Source organism: Epinephelus moara, chromosome 1 (assembly GCF_006386435.1).
Source record: "Epinephelus moara isolate mb chromosome 1, YSFRI_EMoa_1.0, whole genome shotgun sequence".
Classification (NCBI taxonomy): Eukaryota; Metazoa; Chordata; class Actinopteri; order Perciformes; family Serranidae; genus Epinephelus; species Epinephelus moara.
The window spans coordinates 31149618-31174216 of NC_065506.1; the positions used below are offsets into that span (position 1 = coordinate 31149618).

General features: G+C 40.4%; 2 protein-coding genes across 2 annotated transcripts; one reads left to right on the top strand and one right to left on the bottom strand.

The window, feature by feature from the left end:
- Positions 1-1841: 1841 nt before the first annotated feature.
- nae1 (nedd8 activating enzyme E1 subunit 1) lies at positions 1842-8787 on the bottom strand. The gene is made up of 20 exons (XM_050051634.1): positions 8674-8787; positions 8118-8221; positions 7974-8034; positions 7852-7882; positions 7145-7216; positions 6776-6855; positions 6276-6385; positions 5883-5992; positions 5723-5785; positions 5529-5592; positions 5349-5440; positions 5149-5208; positions 4867-5000; positions 4640-4715; positions 3909-3948; positions 3253-3339; positions 3055-3147; positions 2769-2883; positions 2629-2678; positions 1842-2516 (listed from the first exon to the last, which is right to left on the bottom strand). The coding sequence occupies exons 1-20, from the start codon at positions 8721-8723 to the stop codon at positions 2407-2409; spliced, it is 1602 nt and encodes a 533-aa protein (XP_049907591.1). The 5' UTR covers positions 8724-8787; the 3' UTR covers positions 1842-2406.
- Positions 8788-10638: 1851 nt separating this feature from the next.
- On the top strand, positions 10639-20711 carry ca7 (carbonic anhydrase VII). The gene is made up of 7 exons (XM_050045133.1): positions 10639-10773; positions 11433-11630; positions 14356-14474; positions 14659-14754; positions 15185-15247; positions 15364-15519; positions 19388-20711. Exons 1-7 carry the CDS (start codon positions 10737-10739, stop codon positions 19505-19507), a joined length of 789 nt encoding a protein of 262 aa, XP_049901090.1. The 5' UTR covers positions 10639-10736; the 3' UTR covers positions 19508-20711.
- Positions 20712-24599: the final 3888 nt, after the last annotated feature.

Below are 24599 nucleotides of genomic sequence, written 5' to 3' on the forward strand. Positions count from 1 at the left end.
AGGTTACAGGGAGACACACCAGCCACTGTCAGGACTCTGATAGCGAAACAGAATAACTGAAGCCATCATGGTGTTTTTAAAAATGGTGAGCACTGAATGTTGTATGTCGGGATGTTGACACAGCTGTATACAAAGTGGCTGGATGCACATTAATCACAATTTGATCTCGTGCCATGTCGCAGTGCGTCAAAGTCTCGTTGTTGGAAAGAAACACAAGATTTTAAATGGCATAAAAGTTAACCAAATGATGTTTAGGATTCTGAGCGTGGCTTAAGAGGACAATGGATTACTAACACACAATCTTGAAACAGTAAACTCAGCTTTTCCATGTAGGAGACAAAGATCTTCCCTTATAGATGTCTCATGCAACTAAAGGCCACAAGCACACAATGTTCAAATAATGTAAATGTTTAGTTTGTTTTAAAGGAAACCCTACTCCCTCAGTGTTATCTTTATTTAAGAGGTGGACACACAGACAGACCTGGGAGAAAGAAGAAACCCTGGCAGGATTAAAACCATATAGCAGAGGTAATGGTTGCCCTTCTGATAACACTACTTGACTGATCTTGAACCTTCTCTCAGTCTCTTACTTTACAAAGCGGCCTGGTGTGGCCCTAATAAACCTGGCACCGCCGCTACATGATAATCTTAAGAGGCGGTGGGTGGGTGGATGGACACATGATAATCTTTTAGGCAGTAGACGAAATCTTCATTTAGGAAATGGCCAGAGTACTTCTTGGCACCCTGCTCTATCCTTTCTCAGACAGAGGGTGTGAGTGTGCGTCTGAGGATGTGAGACAGATCGCCGCATGGGGAGAGCTGAGGGGGGGGGATGAGAGGGAAAGATCTGCTGAGGGCAAATTTCCATTCTGCCAAAGTCTGGAGGAAAAAAAACAAATGACAAACTTCACCCTGCCCAAGAGTTACATCACAATGACCCTCATAATATAATCCTCTCGCAGGACTCTGTGCAGCCTATTAGATCACACTCACTACAAAGACCAGCGTCCTTTTGGTTAATAATTACCACTGTGAGTTTTTAGTTAACATCCAACTGCAGGTTACGTCAATTGCAGTCTGTAACCAATGGTCAGCGTTCAGGAATTGGTCAATGAACAAATAAACTTGGAAGCAAATGTTGATCTGTGAGTAGTGATACATGAAAGGGTGCCCTCTGGTGTTGAGTAAGAATAATGGCGTCAAAATCTACACTGACGACAAGTTTAGGATTTCAATTTAGTAGAATTTAGAAGGGAAAATGCTGTAATAACTGGAACGAATTTGTTTGACTTTGCCCAATACACGCAAAGCTAGAAAAATAAAATCACAAAACCCATCTTAACCTGGGTTGCATGTGAATCCAGCCAAGGGGCAAATCACATAACAGGCCTTTGAAGAAGCTCACATGCTTGTCATCTAACATTTACTCAGGCTAAATGACTGCGTAATCCTTGTTTCAACTATTAAACAAGTCAACAAGTCGAGGTTATTTACTCCAAGTGTTTACCACACTGTAGTTGAGCAGAGCCCAAAAGTCAGCGCATGAGGAAGGGCATGGGGAATACAAAAGCACAAACATCCAGACGCTAAACACTAGTTGCTGGACAACAGATCATGAAAAACAGAGTCTGCACACGAGGCCATGCTCCCATGAACATATATTTAACGTAATTACCATAGAGTGGTGGTAATTATATTAAATTAAATTACATATATGTTCATGGGAGCATAGTCTTGTGTGCGAACTCTGTTTTTTCCGTCTTTTACAAATCATTTTTGCGCACTGCAAGAAGTGTGTGCCAAACAATGCCATCTTTGTAATAAAAATAAACAAGTTCAGGTTAAATATTCAATGTTTTTATAACAATGCATGAGAGTTAAACACTACATACAGCATGTTTATTTTTTTCATTTTGACCCAAAAACTTCAACCTTGTTTCAAACACAATACAATAAAGACAGTTGTGACTGTAGTATACAAAGTGCTGCTACATTGTGATGTATCATCCATAAATGTGGAGTTTCACAAATGAAAATACCACATGAAAGTTTGGAATTTGTTCATTTCAGTGCCAGCTTTGTTTATTGATATCTGCCACACACAAAAAAAAATGTTTGAAGAACTCCTCTGTGGGTGCTGTCCTGATTTCTCCTCTCTCAGGAACTTCAACAAAGAAGACAAAGCTCTACGATTGATAGTATAAAGAGTCCTGACCTTTGATCTTCTGCACGACAAGCATTTTTTGCGCACGCATTTTGGCAGTTATCCCGTTTGGTTGTGATATAATGCAATCTTTCTTCCTACTTTCAGTTTAGATTTTTAGAAAGTGAGTTGGTAAATGCCTCATTGATGTTGCTGTTTTCTCTGATAGCATGTGTAAGCAAACTCAGGATCAGTAACTGTATTCACAACTGTAATGTAGCGGAGGTCTGTGACATCGCGTTGTAAATGAAAGTGTTGTTGAAGGGCACAAACTGGTGGCTGATGATCTTGATCGCCTCTTGAGCAGCAGATCCTGAAGAAACACCATTGAAACAGAAAAAATAAGCATATTCATTAGCACTGTACATAGGTAGGATATGCTGTGTCTTAGCATCTTAAATCTCTGTAAAGCGCTACTACATTACCTCCCAAAAATGCAGCGACTGTGTGTGGTTCTGCCGCACCATATCGACAGCTGCAGGTTAAAAAAAACAGGTAAAGACAGTTAATAATTTGGCAGTGTTTAACAATACAATCAGTAAACCCAGCAGTGACCATGACTTACAACTCATGGATGTAATCGTCTTTGATGTTGACGTTGAGGCTGTACTCCTGCAGTAGGCTGTTCACGCAGAGCTTCAGTTTGCTGATGTCGTCCTCTACCTGGTAGTTATAAACTCCTGTAAGATGTGGGAAAGATGGAAAAAAGAAATAAGACTCGTACAGCCATTTTATTTCTGTATACTGGCATCAGGAAGAATGATCTACATGTGTTGATGACTTCATTTTATGAAGTTCCATGAGGGTGTTTTACATCTTTAAAGAAAGGTCTGTATAAACCTTGGTCATACCTGGGTAGCGGGAGTGCTGCTGATAGAAGCGATCGACAGCACGAAGCATGAGGTAGAAGACCATCTCGCTATCTGGATTGTCCATGCTTGAGGCTGAGGACACACAGCTATTGTTAACAGGTGAATATACTTACGCTTACCAGAAGAGAAAACAAGACTGAAAAGCTTAATAAGACAATAAATTGATCTCCAACTTACTGATTTCATCTTTATTTACTGAGTCCACACTATACTCATCAGCCAGAGATCTGCAGTGCACCACCCTCAGAAAGGATGAATTCTTACCTAGACACCGACACAAACACCCACAGTTAGCGATAAACTTATTGCAGGTGCAGCAAAAGTCAAAGGCACAGTCAGAAGAGCACATTATGTTCCACTAATATGCACTGAGTTCTTGACTCCAGAAGGGACACACAGTGACAGAGTTACAAAGCTTAACTGCAGCCATTCTCGGAAAAACACTTTTGAAGTCAGAAAAGGCAACACATGACAGACATGGCGTGTGCTAATAAATTAGTAACAAATGTAACTGATGAATAGATGGCGTGCGGCGGTTTCAATTCACGCATTATGCCGATGTATGTTTATGTGCATGTTTGTCTAACTGTTTACATGGATGATGACAATTTTCAGGCGTTACAGAACTAATTTGAAAATGTACTTACAGAAGTGTGACACGTGCATCTCAGTATGAAATAAATGCCTCTAAAAACTCTATGTAGTATGTAGTATGGGCAGCATATTGTGTTAATCAGGTTAAGATCAGATTTGTATGCATGTAAACCCACTTAATATAACTAAATATTAAAATATGAGGGTAAGGGCTCTTAATTAAAGGATGGATTACTTACAGAACAGTTTGATGTCCTTTTCAGAGATGCTCTCTGGTGGCTAACAGAAAAAAAAGTAATGGAAATCTATTTTAAGTGACACAATTTTAAGTCTAAAATCTATTAATGCAATTATAATATGGCCGTAAAATGGCTGCATGCAAGACTGACACAAAGGCCACAATTTAACCTTTATTTAACCAGAAAAACCTCTTGAGATTAAAAATCTTTTTTCAAGAGTGTCCTGGCCAAGACAGGCAGCACCATAAGTTACAGACACATAACACAGAACAAAAAAACAGAATAAAATTGAGGGCAAAGAGTTGGAAACGCTGATTTTCAACTGAAATAACAGCAAATTTTGTTGAAGGTCCCCACAGTTAACCACAAAGTTTCATTGCCAAGTTAGTTAAACTTGTTTGGCTGCAGTTGTAGGATCTAGGACTGTATTTATTTTTTGTAGGTGCTTTTTTGTGGGATGTGTCACATATTTTCTCTAGACCACTATTTATTAAATACATTTCCCTATTTTTACCCTCTTAGCCTTTGATATATGCCACAATGGCAGTATTGTCAAATTGGTTTTAAAGTTGCTGTTGTAATGCATCAAAACAAGTGCTTCCTGGTCACAGCTAATTCATTCGACTTATCAGACATTTATTTTGAGTAGCAATACATTTATTAAGCCCTATATTGAAACCCAGACTAACTTAAATACTCTTGTTTGATAACTACATGGGTTAACAACATACCTTTCCAACAGACTGCAATAGACATTCTACGTGCTTAGAAACAGCTGCTGCATCCTGCATGGCCTTTTCCCTGTAACTGAAATAAAACACAAAACTGAGCGCCAACACAAACCCACATTATTAAATAAAACACTGTTGGACAGAGAGACACAGAACCGAATCCTTTGATCTGAGAACTTTTTAAGTATTTTTCTCTTGCAGCTACCACCTGTATATTCCACACTTACACATTTTGAAGGTTGATGAACTTCTCCGAATCTGCAATCATATCTGGGATGGTTCCCCGTACAGGTAGGCTTCCATTGCCCTCATTGACAGTGAACTCCTTGACCGCTCGCAGCATCACAAAGAAGGATGGGGTCTGGGAAACAAGCACCAACATAAAACATGCCACACATTAAAAAATAATTGGAAAAAAAAAAACGAAAAAAAAAAAAACTATTTATTTGAAATGGTGATATAACTATGTGTGTTTTCTTAATAGAATGGTCTCAGGAAAAGTCAAAAACCTGTGATGTGATGTTGTTACACTGTTCACTGTTGAAGAGGTCTTCAACAGCACTAGGAATCTGCAGAAACAAGACATTAGAAGAGACTGTAAACTGTGACACTATAAAAACAGACAAACTGTGGGGGTTTAAAAAGTGAGATATGCTGAATGGGACACAAGATAATCGTTAAAAACTCAAGAGTATTTGAGATCTGGCACCTTGGTTGGATTTAATGCAGTATTGACATTCTTAATAGCTTCTTCAAAGTTTTCTTCGTCCTCTGGGACACCATTCTCATTCTTCAGGATCCCTGAAAGAACAGAAAATCACAAATAAGTTTGGTTACAAGCCAAGTCACTGAACCTACTGGCAAAGACAATCCAGAGGTCCACAGATACCTTCTCGAATAAGCTGTCTGAAGGTCTCTTTCTCCTTGTAATTTTTCGGTGGCTGACAATTGTGCTATAAGGACAAAAGTAGAGAGTCATTTCATCATACAGTAATGTAACAAAAGCAGTCAAGCATAGATATCAGTAATGGAGTATTTGTCAGACATCTTGGAACTGGGGAGGCCACAGAAAATGTGCTGTACCTCACTGAGCCATTTCTCCAGGTGCTTAGCCACAATGATAATCCACGGTGTGTGACTGTGATCCTGCAGATTAAATAAAGAATGGAAAGGAGTACTATCAGTTGTGTAAAGCTGGCACATTTTAAACTGACTAATGTCCATAAAGACCCCAAATACACACCTTCTTGTCCATGCTGTCGAGGTCGTAGGACTGAATGTGGTTCTTGAACTCAGCAAAAGGCTGGCATAACCTCAGGTCCTCCAAGGCATTGTCTGGATGGGATTCAATCACTAAAAAGAGAGGTGGTTAAATGTTAAAATACATTTAAAAATTACATATAAACTATGAGCCAGAGTAAATAACAGGCTAATGTAAATACCCATGAGTACAGAGAGTAATTAATGGCATGTTATCTATCACAGTGCTGCATCTGCAATTTCATAGGTTGATTAACCACTCTGAACTGAAAGCATCACATATGTACAAATATAACACCAATTAAAAGTTGTTATTTTATGTGTTTAAGTTTAATAACAAGAACAGTGGAATCAAAGTAAAATGCTGTTTACTAACCTGTATGCTCCTGCACCACTAGCCTCATGTAGCCGATGAGGCCGTAGGTTTTACAGACTAGAAAAGGTACTGAGGCACTCCACAGGACTGAGCCTAGCCTCAAACATGTGCTGTTGGATTTCAGAGGAAATTTGTAACGTTGAAATGTTTTCACAAAAGAAGTAAACAATGTCTATACAATTAAAAATGGTAAAAATCTCTTCGTCAATTAGAATGACTGAGGAGGAAATGGTTTCTAATCTCTGGCTGGACTTGAACCACCAACCACAGGGAAAGTACTGCACTTGCAGCTTGTATATACAAATGTTCCTCAAGCATAAACAAGTTCCTTTATCAGATTTTTCAAGTCAAGCCCAGACAGAGTGTGAAATGCTCCGTCCATGATGATGTTCTTTTCTTTGAAATGCCACTAAAAATGCCACTCTAGCATTGCAATATAATTTCTCATTAACTCTTTTCTTACAATAAAATGTGAGAGCAGGAGGAACTGTATCTCATACCTTTCTGGCAACTGGACACCAATGACTATGGTAAACCTGTGGAAAAACTCAGGATCGTTGTCCAGCAGCTTGTCTGGACTCTGCAGGCGTAAAAAAACACAACATACTTTGTCAGTATCAGAGCCATGATGCTGATCAATACATTTACACATCTCCACAGCTGCTTGCATTCATAGATATACTTTTATGAAATACAAACTTAACATTTTGACCCCTCTTGTAGTTCTACTAAATCAACACTTAGTCTTATGTCCACTGGTTTAACGTGTAGTAGTATGATGTAAATGATTTGTGTGTTCAGTTCCAACTGAAACAGTCAACATTGTGAAAACATCTGCGGCACTATGTCAAAACTTAAACAACACAAACCTCCTCGACAAAGTTTCCAGAGACATCACTGTTAAGTTCTTGTAGCAGCTCAGTGGCAGCCTGTGCTCTGTTCTGTAGCATAAAAAATAAGGTCAGGGGTCATACAAATATGCAAACACATTGCATTTGTTTCAAATAAGAATGTACAAATGATTTCATGAATAACTAGACGCAGATGCAGGGTAGAATAGGAAACAGAATAGAGGCCCACATCACCTCCGATAAGCCCTCTGGAGGTGTTGTGGGCCTATCATTGAAAAACCAGTGAAGAAGGGTACCCATCTGATGACCCTATAGCTTTTCCCCTCCTAAACCCCCATCCTCTTCCCCAGCATGGCTCCAACTGTCACTCACAATCGCAAGTATGTGCAACATAAATTGACCAGTTAATCTCCGCCTCAATTTAAGTCGATTAAAAGGAGTTGGGGAGGTAGAGTGTACAGCCTGGTCTGGCAGGGGAGAGTTCAGTCCACACAGATGTCTCTCCTTGGCTCTGCATTCCCTAGCAATCTACCTATGCTCTTTCCAATTTTTTTTATCCATCCAATCATCACCCTTCGGCTCCCAATCAGAAACCCCCAGGCGACACTATCACTCCCACTCATGGTCTCAGGTATGTGCATCAAGGGATTGTAACATCTAGTCCTAAAATGAATGCAGATTGTGTGTCCATACAATATAAATTCATTTGTTTTGGCAAAGCATACCTTTCCAATGCTGTTGTTGCTGAGAAAAAAGCTGCAAGACAAGATCAAGAGGTCAGCCATGAACACACAAGTCAAACTAATACACAGTAATTCAAGCTTAGAGCACAAGACTGCTGTCTTACTTGTTTCCTACATCTTCCCCTGAAACTGTGTGTCCATCAACAATGGTGAATGCTCCAATACCTGACAAAAAAGACAACAAAGAAATCACTCAGAAAGACGCATTCATCAGCAACTGCATCATCATCACAGACACGTTTGTTTACCTGGAAGTACCAAGTTCTTCAGTATCTCTGTCCCAGTTGCTGTGGCGTTGATGAGACAAACATGTGCATTCTCCAGTGACTCCTGACCATGGTCACCCCACAGTCTGAAACACAACATGGACATGTGTTGCCATCTAGTGATACGATTCACCCTCAACCGCTGTGAAATCACAGCGAGACACTTTGAAAGAATGACTTAGCCAGTGCTGTGACAGCTTCAGCAGCACTGACAAACCATGTAGTGTTACTCTTGTTTTACCCACAAACACAATGAATATAAATTACGTTAGACATTAGACAAGCTGGTAATTCTGATAGGTAAGCACACACCAGAAAGAAATACAAAGCAACCCATCACATTAACCTTAAAGCTCCTCTACATGTTAGCTCGCCGAAGCTGTTTTCACTGAAACGAACATAGCAAGCTAACGCTAGCTAACGTTAGCACTCCTGCCTCATTAATGTTTCCGGTGTGACCTCTCAGAGGAAACACGCAGGATATTTATCAAATAAACTATATGTTCTCTGTGAGACATATGATATAGTTTATATGTACCTGAGTTGTCTGTCGTATTTCTGTTCTTTGGAGGCTTTGGTGGCTGCCATGGTTTCTTTCCAATGAGTGACATCTACGGACTCATCTTAACTTCCGCAATGACAGATTCGTCACAAATATGCCCGCGTGAACATTCAGATGCGCACTTTCGACACAAAAACTCATTGTGATTCCCATTTATAAAGTCTTTTGCTGGAATAATGTTATTATTAAATTGTAACTTCAATATTGTGACTGTAATAGGAAAGATACGTTTTTTGTCTGTGCTCTGAATAAATACCGTAAAAGGTGTTAGAGGCGGTGCGTTCATTGACTCCTTGAGGAGCAGGGGCAACAACAATGAAGGGACATCTAACCAAGGATTAAGGTGAAACTGGGAACTTTATGGATTCTTGTGGCAACCAGAGCAGAAATTATGATACATATTCTTCTAAAGTTACATTAATATCCAGAATGTGAGGCATCCATGGCTCATATAGTAGGTGTAATGATAATTTCACCATTAGCACCACATGTGAGGTACATGGTTAGGCTGCAAATACTTTCAAAGGCTAATTGATTAAACTGAAGATAATTTTCTCAATCAATCAATTAAAAATGTCAGTGAACAGTGAAACACTTCCTTTAGCCCAAGGCGGTGTCATCAATGTTTTTTTTTTATTTAATTCAATTTAATCTAATTTAATCTAATTTAATTATTTGTATTGCATTTTATCTAATTTTTTGTTTATTTATTATTTTTGAATTTACTCCAGCAAATTCCTTGTGAGTGAAAACCTACTTAGTATTAAAACTTCTGATTCTGGTTCTGATTTTATCTCATGGATACTTTTAAGATGATTACTTTCTCACATTCAAAAAGCTGGAATCACAGAATGTTTAACATTTTTGCAAGAAAAATGATTCAAACATTTAGTCATTATTGAAACTATTCATGATTGTTGTCTCAATTGACTGATCAATATAAATCAGATCAACTTTACAGTGCATTTCTTACACAGGGGAAACAGTGCTTTAAATGAGACACTGGCAATAAAACAACAAATACAATAAAAAAAGTAAATTATCAAAAAGTGTAAAGTGTGGGATAAAAGACATAAACAGCCCAAAAACAATGATGAACAAATACATTTTCAAAATTGATTTAAAGTTGTAGGCTATTAAAGCAGATCATGTTCAAAGGGGTGTCGCACCAAATTCTGGGCCCTATGCATAGGCAGTCTTTTGATTCATGACTCTCTCATGCATCGTCTGAGCTTTTATTTTTTACAAAGTCAGGTGGCTTTCTTTCCCTTTCCTCTCTTGCTTTCTTTCTTTTCTTTTCCATTTCCCTTTCTTATGTAACAACACGACAGTGTACACTGGTGCTCCAGCAGCACTGGCAGTCACTCACTTGGCTCTATCTGCATTTACAGAGGAATCCTCATGCAGGGGCGGACTTAATTATTTTGCACCTTTAACAGGTGAGAGAGGCCTGCAGATTTATTCAGCCAATTTTAATTTAGTTATGGCTTTAATTACTTTTAAATTTTTAAAAAAGCAAACAAAGGCAAACTTTTCATTCCAGGCTTTTTGAGGGCCCCCTCCCATTGGGGCCCCCAGAGTCATCAGTCCCACTTTTCCCCCCACTACAAAACCCCTGCATGTTCGTTTATGGGATAAATTACACATGAATTTTAATGACACTCTTTATCATAAGAGTATTACATACGCCTATCAGCCATTATTTTATCATAGAAATATACCTCAGGTAATAATTTCGGTAATAAAACCTACTGTAATCATATCTTACTGAAATCATTAAATCTAAAAACAAATGACGTAATGCAGTGACCCTAGACAAGATAAGCTCCAAAACCCCAAGACAGGTGGATTCTGTGCGTGTGTGAGTGCGCGCGCGCCTGTGGGCGTGCAGGGGCGTGTTAAGACAGGGATAACTGCCCTTCCCCTCCAGCCACCAGATAAACACAGACTGATATCCGTGGCCGTCCTCCACGTGCGCAGCGGAGTGCGGGAGTCCAACGCCAACAGCTTGGTCAGACTTGGATCCACTTACAGGGACAATGCCAGGCAGTCATTGGGGATATGGAAAACAGGACGGTAAGATCTCACAGCATCCAGGATCCAGACACAACCTCACTGCTCTTCCATTCATAGTGGAGGGAATTAACCTCATATCATCAATAGTTACTTGTGGTTTTGTAAAGCTGTGAGGCATTGCGTGCGTTTTTCAAGAGGAGTAGAGGGCAGAGGAGCAAGGCTGTTAATGCAGCTTAGCCACATGCTTAAGGGGATGTCTGCTGTCACCTTTACCTGACTTTCCACCTGATTTGGCCCAGTGGTGTTGAGGAAGAAACACTGCATTGCAACAGTGTCATGCATGGCCGGAAGCCTGTTTTTAACACAAGTTGTTGTGTTAAAAACAATTGAAAAAAATATTTACTGTGCTGCTTAGTTTGTAAATGACTCTTGACCCTTGAGTGACTTTCACTTTTGAATCTTGGGGTCTTAATTTTGTTCTGATGGTCCCACCTGTAAATTGTTTTGGAAATAGACCTTGATTACTTAGTGATTAATAGTTAAAACTAAGTTTGCTGTGTTAAATAAGAAAGCTTCATTCTCTTACTGTGCCCTATAAAGAAATGAATAGTGAATGAAATGAAAGCTGTTTTCTTTTTATTACATTTGATCACAACCAAGTGCAGTACTGGGTGTATTAAATGTTCTGATTCTTGCTCATGGTCTTCTTATATGCTCAGGTCCCTCTGTGTGGCACAAAAGCTTCCCCGTTGCCGAGGGGAGCCGGCAGTCTCCCATTGACATCGTCCCCCAACAGGCTTCACATGATCCCAGCCTGGGTCCGATTGTCCTGAACTATGATCGATGTACCTCCATCAACATCGCCAACAATGGACACTCTGTTGTTGTGGAGTTTGAGGACTCGGACGACCGTTCAGGTGAGAGAAAGAGGTCTTCTGAAAGCAGAAATTACACCGACAAACGACCAGCAAACCAGTTCAAATGTGTTCTGCTTTTAAGTCTGCACAATCCACAGAGGATAAGATCTGCTGAAAGACTATGTGCATTGATATGACATGACCCCATGGGTGTCTTAAGAGATTATTGACAGATAATTTGAGATCTGATGTCAGCCACATGCAGTGGAAATCTGCACTCAAAGTTAACTTTAAATAAACACACACTTGAAAGCTGGGATTACCTTGATTTTTTGAAAAGTGCAAACCATGCGAACATCTGACCTTAATCAGAGGTTGCACATAAACCCCTGTTTATGCTGCAGGAAAGTAAAGGCAGCAGTTAACTGTATGAGTATCTGTCTGCCGGACAAGAGAAATAATAACCTCAGGTGATCTCAGTAGTTATTATGACCCTATTTGCTTTTATCGCAGGGTGGATCCATGTTAACCACCCTGTCATTAACATGAATGATAAGCTCAGAAATGTGGGGCTGTTTGGCTCAGACAGTTTCCACAGAGCAAGCAAGTAGCTATTACCTGCAGTGATTTATGAAAGAGGAGACCTGCAGGAAAATTAACGCACTTCCTCAGACAGATGCACAATATTAATATTAAGTAATTAAAACTTTTAATGATATATCGCTTTACAATCTCAAAGATCCGGCTCTGAATGTTAGAATAACAGTCATGTCGGAAGTTAATTATAATTGATGCCTTTTTTTCTGCAGGCAGTCATTAATGTTGGCATAACCAAGGTCGGAATTTACAGCATTATTATCTTTAACCACCTGACTCAGCACATCAGCTATCATACTGTAGATAAAGCAGTTTTCATACCTGCTACTATCACATATTTGTACTTAACAGATTTCCTTTTAACAGATCACATTGTTCCTGTGGACATAGGAGTAGATTTCGTGGGTGGATGCAGGGGACACCTCCCCCTCAATATGCATCCTCCCAGTAAAAACATGAAGCAGAGGACTTTTACTTTCACAATTAAAGACATATACCTCAAAAATGGCAGAAAATGCACAAATTAGTGTTTAAAAATCACTGTAAAGCAAGAAATTAAGTGTTTGATGCTTTGCTTTTGGTTGAGGCCCAAACACCCGTTTCAAATGTGTCCCCCCAGTGTGTGGATATCCCACATCTATACTGTAAGATGGACCAGATAAGTGTTTTGCTCTCTGTGCCATTCATGCCTCGCTAAGCTGACCTGGACTGGTGTGTCAGAAGGATGTCAGCAGCATCACAATGAATAACAGTCAGATTAAACTGGTGCTCATATCCAGCAGTGTCAGCCAGTCACAGGCCCTGAAAACAGTCTGTACTATTCTGATAACGGGCTGAACATTATTATGACATATATTAAAGTATGTGTCCACCCTTGTTGGACAGTGGACCTGAATGTAAAGCTAAACCAAGGTAAAAGTAGCTTTAACGTTGCTTTATTTAGCACAGGATTGGCTATTTGTGTCTCAACCTAAAGCTTGTGTCACAAAGCTCTGATGATAGATTTGTTGGTAGAGCAGACGGTTGGTCTGTCTGTTGGTGCTTATGTCTCAGCTTTGAGTTAGAAGTTGAGTTTAAAGGAGCAGTGTGTAGGATTTGGAGGCATCTAGGGATGAGGATTGCAGATTGCAACCAGCTGAAACTTCTTACATGTGCCAATCATAAACTCCCAATCAGGATTCCTTCAGTGTTTTTACCAGGAGTCGAATTATCAGCAGAGCCTCTTCCTCTTCAAAACAAACGGACCGGGCGATTTAAACCGGTGAAAACACTGAATGAAGCAGTTTAACATTAAAAGAAATCAGTTTTTTTCCAATGCTAAATACAGTAGCTGATGCAAAATCGCGAATGACCCTATCTAGAGCCAGTGTTTGGTTTGTCCGTTCTTGGCTACTGTAGAAACATGGCAGTGCAACATGGCAGACTCCTTGGATAAGGACTCTCTCCCTATTTAGACATAATCTGCTCATTCTAAGGTAGCAAAAACAGCTTCATTCATTCATTTTCTGTAATCGCTTATCCTGTTAGGGGTCGCAGGGGGGCTGGAGCCTATCCCAGCTGACATTGGGCGAGAGGCGGGGTACACCCTGGACAGGTCACCAGACTATCACAGGGCTGACACATAGAGACAGACAACCATTCACACTCACATTCACACCTACAGCCAATGTAGAGTCACCAGTTAACCTGCATGTCTTTGGATTGTGGGAGGAAGCCGGAGTACCTGGAGAAAACCCATGCTGACACGGGGTGAACATGCAAACTCCGCACAGAAGGGCTCCCCCACCCCAGGGTTCGAACCAGGAACCCTCTTGCTGTGAAGTAACGATGCTAACAATGCTAGCCACCTAAGGAAAACACAATAAAATTTATTTTCAGGTGATCACACCCTAAAGAAAACATACTTACTATGTTTAATTTCTGCCAGTATATCCCTCTAAATCCCACACACTGGACCTTTAACTATGCTGGGTGTTACCAGGTTGACTCATCCTGCAGTGGTACCCAAGCTGTTTGGGTGATGCTGCACACACGATGCTCTGTGCAGCGTTCTGCTCGAAAGCAGTTTGTCTAGTTTGTCTGATGCCCACAGAGAGTAGGTGTGTGGGTGTGTGTGTGGCTGCCAAACCTTTTTTATTTATTCACTTATATATATATATTTTTCTTCACATCTCCTCATCTTCCACAGTGATCCAGGGAGGCCCTCTTGACAACCCTTACAGGCTGAAACAGTTCCACTTCCACTGGGGCGGAAAAGGCTGCGATGGCTCTGAGCACACTGTTGCAGGAAGGAGCTACGATTCTGAGGTCAGTGTTTGAATACTTCACTGTGTCAGTGTCTAATTACAGAAACACATTTTTGGCTAAGAAAAAAATTACCAGTATTTCCATCTGTGTATGAATGTCTTATGTGACTTGATTTTATTTATTTAACTTTAAAAGCCAGCTCTTTATCTTTCTGTCGTTCTCTCCTCCTGTTTCTCCCCTCTAGCTTCATTTAGTACACTGGAATGCTGTCAAGTACAAGACGTTTGGGGAGGCGGCAGAAGCTCCTGATGGCCTCGCTGTCCTCGGCATCTTTTTAGAAGTAAGATGTCTCTCTTAAGTGCAATCCCATTTTCTATCCCCGTGCCCCCTCTCTTCTCCATTTTGTATTAGTGTTACAGATTCACAGTTGTTTTTTACTTCACGCTGACAGAAAAAAAGATGTGGGTGGTGATTTTTAAAAGGTTATAGAAGTTGTAAGAGAAGCTAGTGGGAAAAATTCTCAGTCATAAAGCTGCGTACATGATATCCGTTGTGTATATTTGAAAAGCTAGTGCTGTTGACAGTGAGTAGAAACACATACACTCTGATATTTACAGTAATCTCTCCCTTGACCAGTGTTGTGTTTCTGAAATGTGCCAGCTTCAACAAAAAAACAAACATTTCTGATATTTTGTAGATTATATATGAAAATATAGATTCCCTTCAGGTCTCAAATCAAATCCAAAAGCAATCTTTGTCTGTTATGCAAGACAGGTGACGACCACAGATGGCTCCACACGATAACAGACGCTCTCTACATGGTGAAGTATAAGGTGAGTACTATGACTGTCTCTGGGTTTTATCGGCTGTAATATTCATGTGGTTTATGACCTGCTCTTAGCGTTATTGCAGTAATATAAAAGCTGCTGTCTTTCTGTTTTCCTTACAGGGCAGTGTCACAGATTTCAAAGGTTTCAACCCTAAGTGCCTCCTGCCCAGTAGCCTCCACTACTGGACCTACCTGGGATCGCTGACCACACCCCCACTGCACGAGAGCGTCATCTGGATTGTTGTGCAGGAGCCAATCATGCTGTCTGAAAAACAGGTGTGTGTGTGTGTGTGTGTGTGTGTGTGTGTGTGTGTGTGTGTGTGTGTGTGTGTGTGTGTTGCACTGTTCCTTTGACCACAATGCATGCCAGATTTCCAACACTTAGAACACTGTGGTCGTTATTTATTATTCCAGGTCATGTGGCATGGCCATTCATACACAGCATTAACCCCGATCTAGCTGTTTTAGCTGCGGGCCAGAAGTGGGCAACTCCTCTGTCACAGGATCTATGTTTTCCTTGACGACTACTAGAACTACATGACTGCTTAAAATAAGAAGTATACGAGGCAAACATCTCGTATTCATAATGAAAGAAAAAAGGTGCATCAGAGATATTCATATTTGATTAAGACAAATGGACAAAACAGATGTTATATTGTATCGATTCCCAACTCCACATATATGTTCAACTCTCAAGTATTACTGATTGCTTTCATATATTTGTTGCAGTCGATGATCTTTTCTCAAACATTGAGCATAGCTCAGCTCACGTCCCAGCTACATCAGCTGATCTCCAACAGCCCAATCAACTGATGGAGCAGCTGATTGATGGAAGGAAGTCAACTCATAGATCACATGATTCCTTTCTATGCAACCAATTGGCAAATCTCATTCAGGGCGCCCTATTTAAACTGCTCTGGCCTGCCTACTGTTGCTGCTTCCTCTGCAAGCCGCTTTGCAACCCAGCTCCTCCTTTTCATGCTGTGTCTGACTTATCAGTGTCATTTCTGTTTGTCACTGATGCTGCTCTGGTCTGTTCATAGGGGGTCTTTGCTGCTGTTCTCCCTGCCTTAGGCTTTCCATGTAGATGCATGGAAGGGCAGGGAGGTGTGCTATTCTTGCCTCAGGCTTTCCTTGTTTGCGCGTGGAAGGGCAGAGAGGTGTGCTCTCTCCACCTTATGTTTTCCACATAGGCGCGTGGAAGAGGCTTTCTGCGCAGGCGTAGGAAAGTTATAGGGGCCCCAGAACAGAGCCATACCGCTAAATGTAATACTGCAAATGGACATAATTTGGTCCTCACTGAAGTTCAGTTTTTAAATATGAAAGAGACCAACTGAATTTACTTTTTGATCAAAAAATATACTATGTAGGATTTTCCTAAAAACAGTCTATTGACTCTATACAGAGGTAATCCCTCTCAATCATCACTTATGACTCACTAGTAGTGTGTGGCGGTGTATTTTCCTGCAGAGACTCTGCCCTCTGCCTGTATTTTCTTTTTTTTCTGCTTATTTTCTGTGCTTGGGACGTTTATGTGCGTGTACTGTCACACCACTCAGGTGAGGTTGAGGCTTTATAAAAAGTTAGCGACCATGTGCCAGATCATGAGCAGCAGGCATCCAAGAGACACAGTGCCCAAAAAATGCAAATAAAGTGAGGCGAAACACCCAACAAAAGTGAATCTGAGGTTGGCTTTTACTTTTACTCTTTCTGTCAAGCGTGTTTACAAACAGCAGCTGACAATCCTGCACAGTATTACTTTAAATAAACACAGTTGTACCAGGGGAAGGACGCTGTATGTTTTCGCTGTAAGTCAGTGGAGCTTAAGGCACTGATGCTGCAGTTGATCGGTCAGTTGTGACGTCCATGTTTCCCTGCCTGCATAATGTTAAGCTACATGCTCCACTAGGCTCCAAGGATCCTCCGCCTCCTTTGTTGTCAAATCAAAGTTCAGCATCAGTGGATCAGTATGCCACGTTTGAGTCATGGTGGGCTTTACCTCTGTGCTGTAGCATGTTCAGAAATTTACTGTTTGGCCCCAGTATAATGCTATTTTTATCAAGAGGCAAGCACAAGAGCGAGCATCATTCATGGGGGATGCCGTGTGCAGGGTTGACTTGTTTTTATCCTCCCCTCCTTGCACTGAATTTAATCAGAAAGTTTAGGCCTGGTAACCCCAGGTTGCTGACAAGTTAAGCTGAAAAACTGGATGTCTTGCAGCACATGCCTTCCAGGTCCCCCTGTGAGCTGGCCCTATGGCGACTGCTGCCAGCCTCTGGATTATACTCTCCCACTTTGTTGATCTTTGCTAGTCTAGTTCCCCATTTTTAACTCCAGCAATCTACATGAGGAATCAGGGGTTTTAATGACAGCGGCACCTCGGGGTGTAGCCACGAGCGATCCGTCTGTGAACCAATGTGTGTTAGCATAGCTGGGGGCGAGGCGTAAGCTGGGCAACTGGCCCCACAACCTATGCCTCCAGGCCTCAAGCCTTTGATCCCCTCCAGCTGATTATCCTGATGGATGGACAACTGGATGTGTGCAGGGCTTTAATTGAGAAATGCTTGCATGGGGACCCAGCAGGGAAAAGCCCTTATATAACAAGGCATTATTTTGTTTTTCATTTCCCCTCATATTGGTCGACATGGAGCTTAAAGGGAAAAACAAAAAAGAAGGTGGGACGTGTGAGGAAGTTTTATAAAGGAGCATGAGTTAGATAATTAGTCTGGTAACATTCAAAATTTTATGTGAAAAAGTTTGATTATGATACAATATTGTATAGATTGTTTGGACAATGTCACAATGTTCGTTGATATCACAAAGTCTGACATGCTATGATTTTGATTTGATTAAATTCAGGGACAATATGAGACAATATCAGTGTACGTACTCATTGTCTTTTTCTTGGCTATGTGCCATTATCTACCTGGCGCTAGGCTGCTAGCACTGTTTGAATATTTAGGAAGGAGCTGTGCTTGGATGGAAATGGTGACATAAAATAAGACAGGATAAGATAAGATAATCCCTTATCCACAGCAGGAAAAGCCATATATAAATACATACACATAATATAAGTAAACTGTACAGAAACAAAGAGCAGTGTAATCAGCAAACAGTATAAAAACACAAAGCCATATAATTAGGAAGCATCAAAAGGAAGCAGAATATAATAGACAGACTAAATGGCTGATTTTACTGACTACTATTATTGACAGATGGAAGTATAGATATTGCACAACAATACTGATATTGCACCTAAGTGATTTAATTGTAAGCAGTAAAAAATAAAAACAAGTAATAATAAATAGACAGGCTGAGTGGCAGAATTAACATTTACATTTACATTGCATGACATCGATTGTGACATGGGAATTTCAAAATAAAGGCGCATCTTAAAGATGACCATTTATAGATGTTTTCATTTTGCATATATGATATTAAATCTTGGTATTTGATTCAATATATCAATCCAGATCGATGTATTTTGACACCTCTTCTATGTCTGCGTAGCCAAACCTAGAAATAGAGTATCCATCTGTACCATAGACCTTCAATGACATTCATTTTCCGTAAACGCGTATCCTGTTAGGGGTCACGGGGGGCTGGAGCCTATCCCAGCTGACACTGGGCGAGAGGCAGGGTACACCCTGGACAGGTCATCAGACTATCACAGGGCTGACACATACTGTAGAGACAGACAACCATTCACGTTCACATTCACCTACCACCAATTTGGAGTCACCAGTTAACCTACCCTGCATATCTTTAGACTGAAGTTAGAGAACCTGGAGAAAACCCACGCTGACACAAGAAGAACATGCAAACTCAGCACAGAAGGGCTCCCCTACCCCGGGAACCCTCATTCTGTGAGGCGACAATGCTTACCACTGCACCACCGTGACACTCTGTCCAAAAATAAAATAGTAGTATTCAGAGAGGGACAAATACATTGTTGGGTTTGGTCTTCTAATGGGATTTGTTGACCATAGCATCCAAAAAAAATCACCACACTTATCCTTTTAACATGCTCACAGTGTGTAGTGTGCAGCTGAAGTTGTGCACGGAGCTTTTTTTAACAAACAAATTCATTTTCTTTGCAAACATATTAAGAGTAAACTCTGTCCATCTGTCTCTCCCGATGCAGCTGGGCAAATTTAGAACGCTTCTGTTCACTGGAGAGGAAGAGGATCAGAGGACACGCATGGAAAACAACTTCAGGCCTCCCCAGCCTCTCAAAGGAAGGAAAGTGCGCTCCTCCAATTAATGTGACCCCAAGAGATCTGCGGGCGTAGACAACAAAGGCTCTTTTAGACAACGCTGAATGCATTACTTTGATTGTACTGTTTTACCTCATGGTAGCTTGTCCTGAGGATTGCTGATTTTCTTTGTACAGAAAGGTAATTCTCATCACTGCCAGCACCTTAAGATGCATGCGTCCCTCTACTGGTCAGAAGCTCCAGGGGCAGACGGAAGAATCAGTTATTGAATGATTAAGGGAAAAATAAAAGGGATGTAGAAAAGAAATACAATATTAACACTGCAGATTTGACTACTGTGTGCTATTTGTTGATATGAGCTATATGTTGATGAAGATTCAAAGGGTGGATGTGTACATGTATCTTTATAGCTGTTCAAGGAAAACAAGTGCTGCTGTGGCAAGCTCTTGTAAGGTGCTATAGAATTTAATATTATATGTGTATGTATCTAGTATGTCTGTTTACCCGTGCAGTCTGTTGCTGTTTGCAGACTGACATCACACCGCTCTGCCATCTGCAGATCCATGACTTCGGCCTCCCTACTGATCCCGATTGATCCCATGTTGATCCGGCCTGTTGCTGGTGGATTCCCAGTCCTTGTGGCCATAGATCCTTTCCAGTCCCAACAATCCCAACTGGAGGTTGGATTGGATTAGAGCTGCCTTTGCTTAAACTGCTCTGTTTGGCCATGACGTAGGACATGAAAGTCTCAGGTCCTTGAGAGCTCAAGAGACGGACTAATATCACCACAAGCAGCTGTTATTTTAAGCAAAAACCCTCTTTAAACTCAAGCAGCCCAAACAACAAGCCATTGAATTCAATATTTCAATTAAGCTTCAAATCTCTGTCTTTAAACTGCATCCTGCCTCAAGAGTTGTGTTTCCTGGTTTGGTGTTTTTACTATGCAGTAGGTGAAGCACACGGTCATTACCAGCTCACCTCTAAAGCTCCACTTGTCAGAGAAGCACATGCACAGTCCAGTATGTACATGCCTGACTGAGTATCTCACTTGAGAGAGTTATTGCAGCTTTGTGTAATGTATGTAGATGGACTTGGATTTTACTACTATAGAGATAGATACTGTACAATAAAACGCACACATGGAGAATGGCACCTCTGATTGTTTGTTGATGTGAAAGAACATTCAAATTGTAATTTATGGGTGGTCTGGATATTTTTGTAATGCATTCAAAATGTTTGCTGAATGAAATAAAATTCAATGTAACTTTGTTTTAAGATGTCTTTTTCTCCCATTTGAAGCCAGACCGACATTTACAAATACACAGATCCTCTCAACCAAACACTGCACATTTCTGATCTTGTTTATTTCATAGTGTTTCAAAACCAGACAAACGGCAAACGGCGACAGAGATGACTGTTTCTCCTCTTGCTAAAAAGCATTGTTCACCTTCTTTGTTCCAGCTGCTATAGCTGAACCTTGTACCCAGTATCTACAATATGTTTTTGGACAAAGGAGCCATTCAAGCAAATGTTTAAACTCACTCTCACTGATCAGAGGTGGCAATACTGGGCTCGAGGTAATTAGTAGCCAGGTTTTGGCCTGCAGCGGTGAGGGACAGAAAGAAGGAACGCAGACTGTGATCACGGTCAATTATTTACCAACTGTGTTCACTGAGCCTGTTTTATTTGCCCCTTAAATTCAGCATATTAGAGTGTTTGTAGTTAATATCATCAAAAGACTACCCATAGGATGTGACTGTAATGTGGAGTGAGGTCGTTACACCTGGTTGCTTCTATAAATGTGTCTCGGTTTTTAGAATGGTGCAAAGAAAAACCAGTTTCCTTTTCACATTTGGATGTAAAAAGGAATTTCTAGGAAACTAATGCCATTTTTGCCATTCAGTAATGTTCAGTTTCAACAGTAAGGAGTATATAAAAAGTATAATTTGAACTTCTTTCTAAAAACCTTATTTCATTGAAGTCTGTGGCTTCAACATGTAGCTACAACATTTGTCCAGCAGATGGCAGGATGGAGGTATATTTGCAGACCAAAAACCTGGATTTTGTATTTTTATATTTGTGGGATTTGGATTGTTTACCAAGATAATGACTGTGACAAAAAATAAATAAATAACTGCTTTGGAGATTAGCATTTAATTTGATTTAACAGATTTAAGATCAGTAAGATGCTTCTGAGGCAGGATTGTATACAATATAGAGAATAAGAATAAGGATAGCATCACTAAATCATATTAAGTTTTTAAAAGATGAGGCCAGATGAAACGCAAGGAAACCACAGAATACAGATTTGCATGTACATTAAACAAAGTAAGACACAATTTATTTAAAATTAAGTCTTCTTTTTACTTTATACTGGACTTGTGAGCTTTATTTTTCTCCACAGACACATTTTAATTCAATTTTCAGGTTGTTTACACAATGAATTTAGCTTGTCCCAATCTTCCAGTAGGTGGCAGCATCCACTGTCTGTTGTATCACATGTACTCCAGACACAAGGTTTGAATTTTAAAAAAGTAAAAATAACCCACAGACAACTGTACAGCAGCTCGGATACATGGAAATGGCTTCATTTGGCAATCACATGCTGTGTTTCATAGAAAATGGCTGACCACAGCAGAAACACACACCCTACATCCAAAGAGACAGCATATTCTCTGCTATCAGTAACACTTGACTTTGCCTTTGTCCGTCCTCCATGCCACTATAAGCATTGTTTGAACTGAGAGGTCACATTACCCCATCAGGTTTCATTTCCATCTAATTGCTGACGGCTGTGGAAAAATTCAGTTTCAGGTTAATGAATCGGGAATGAAAGTGGGTGTGTGTGAAGTATATTTAACACATATACTCAAATAATCTTTCCAAAATAGCATCAGGGAGCTTTATTGAGACCGAGAATACCTGAGCAGGCACATCATCCTCAGCCACAATCGATGTGCCATGTAATATGATATTACAGTCAGGCCTCAGAAATAGAGTCGGTCACACGTATTTTTAGCATCAGGATATCTATACTTGCTTGTTGTAGTGATTTTTCCCAGACACAGCAACATCTGAGCAACTTGTGAAATATAAATCTGCGGGACAAACGAGCAGCAGGAAAAGTTGCTGGACAGGCAGAAGAATTTAGTTTCCCATAAGACGTCTGAATGAGCTACATATTTGTTTAAATGATGAGAAATGTATTAATTATTGAATGGAGGCTGCAGATGTCCTTTACTTTCCTTTTTTAGGTAGCCAATTATTGTTTTATCTAGGTCAAACATGTATGTCTACCCATGTCTACAACCCAAAGGTTTCACAAAATTAAAATCAAACTACTAGTATACTGTATACAGAGGCCAGTATCTCAAGCACTCCATTAATTTAACATGTCAAAGTCAATTTAGTTATGAAGAGCAGGCTAACATTCATCTTGTGAGAGAGTTAAAGATGTCTCTTTATTAGTAGTCATGCATAATCATCAAAATGTACTCAGACTATCCAAAGTAGAAGTACTTGTGCTGGAAAATGGTTCATGTCAGTGTCATATCATCATCTACATATTATTGGATTATTATTAGTGATGCATTAATGTGAGCAGCATGTTATGGTGCAGCTGGTTGCAGGAGGAGCTCATTTTAATTTATATACTGATAAGTAGATAGACCTTTAGCAATGCATAGTATTCCATAAACGTATCACAGGTATTCTTTGTTGAAAGACGTGATCTACAAAGTAACTAGCAACTGTAACTGTGAAATAAATGTAAATACTTTTCATTTGTACATTATCAGCAGGTATGCAGAAACTTTACGTTTATCAACAATGCTGTGGTGAAGTTGCTGTTAGGTTTAGGCACCAAAAAATTACCTAGTTATGGTTCGGAAAAGATCACGTTGTGGCTTAAAACACCCAGGTTTGGTCGCTCAAGCATCATGTGGGAACGCTGCAATTTTCTGCTCTAAAACACCAGGGTTTGGTCTCCTGTCACGCCATCCACCCTCCCCTTCACCTCCCACTGACAAAAGGCAGCCTATATATTATGTCACTTCAGAAATGTTGATATGATACATATGAAACATACATATGTATAGTACTTGTGGTTTGCAGAAATGTACAATTTAAACATTTTCTTCTGACGACTAAACTGATCAAATTTCCCTCTGAGATTTGGTGGATTACAGGTTCAGCGTAAAGTTGCATCAAATTAAAATAATTACATAAAGTGCAAATTCCTCAAAATTGGATTCAAGAACAGCAGCCTACTTGAATAATGTACTTAGTCACATTCCACCACTGCTGATGAATCTGAAAGATGTGAGCATTTACAGGACAGCAAGGGATTAACATAAAATGCTGCTCATAATGGGAAGGAGTTTGACCCATGATGAGGACAAGAGTCAAAATATCCCGACCTCTGCTGCTTTGATTTTCACCCCTAACCATATGAAGGTGCATTACTACATTGCTGTAAAGTCTCTTTAATTATCTGATTTCATACAAAATACAATAGACTTTTTTGACAGTCATGAAGCTGCAAAGGCTTCAACCACATGTTCCACTAAAACCACCACTAATCTAATCTAAACTGCTGTATCTAACCTTCTAATCTCAGTTTTTATGACACCACAGTCCTCACACACTGAGCTGCTTCTTCTGTTTTAGCAGTAAAAGCTTGAAAACAGAACACCCCACTCCCAAATCCTTTTAAGTTTCCCAATATTGTCAGGACAGCGTCTCTATCTGGCAATCAGGCGACACCGCCAACGGTCCAGTTGCCATGGATACAAACAGCACATGTGGCACAACACAATTGCTGGCCGGCTCATATCTCCCCCTACTTGTCTATGAGCCCGTGATCCGTCACCGTCACCCTGTCAGAAAATAAAACCATACTACAAAAATATCCAACGCATCTTTCCCCTAAACACCCCTGCAGCGACACGTGTGTGTTTCTGATTCATTAGGGAGCTTTATTTAGCAACATGTTATCTATTCTTCAGTGGACAGGCCTGTGATCTCCGACCTATTCCATCCAAACCACACACACACACACACACACACAGCACCTGTCTCCTCTGGATGCTGATGTTTGGCCTTCACCCAGGTTCAGGGTCAGGGTTTTAGGGTTGAACT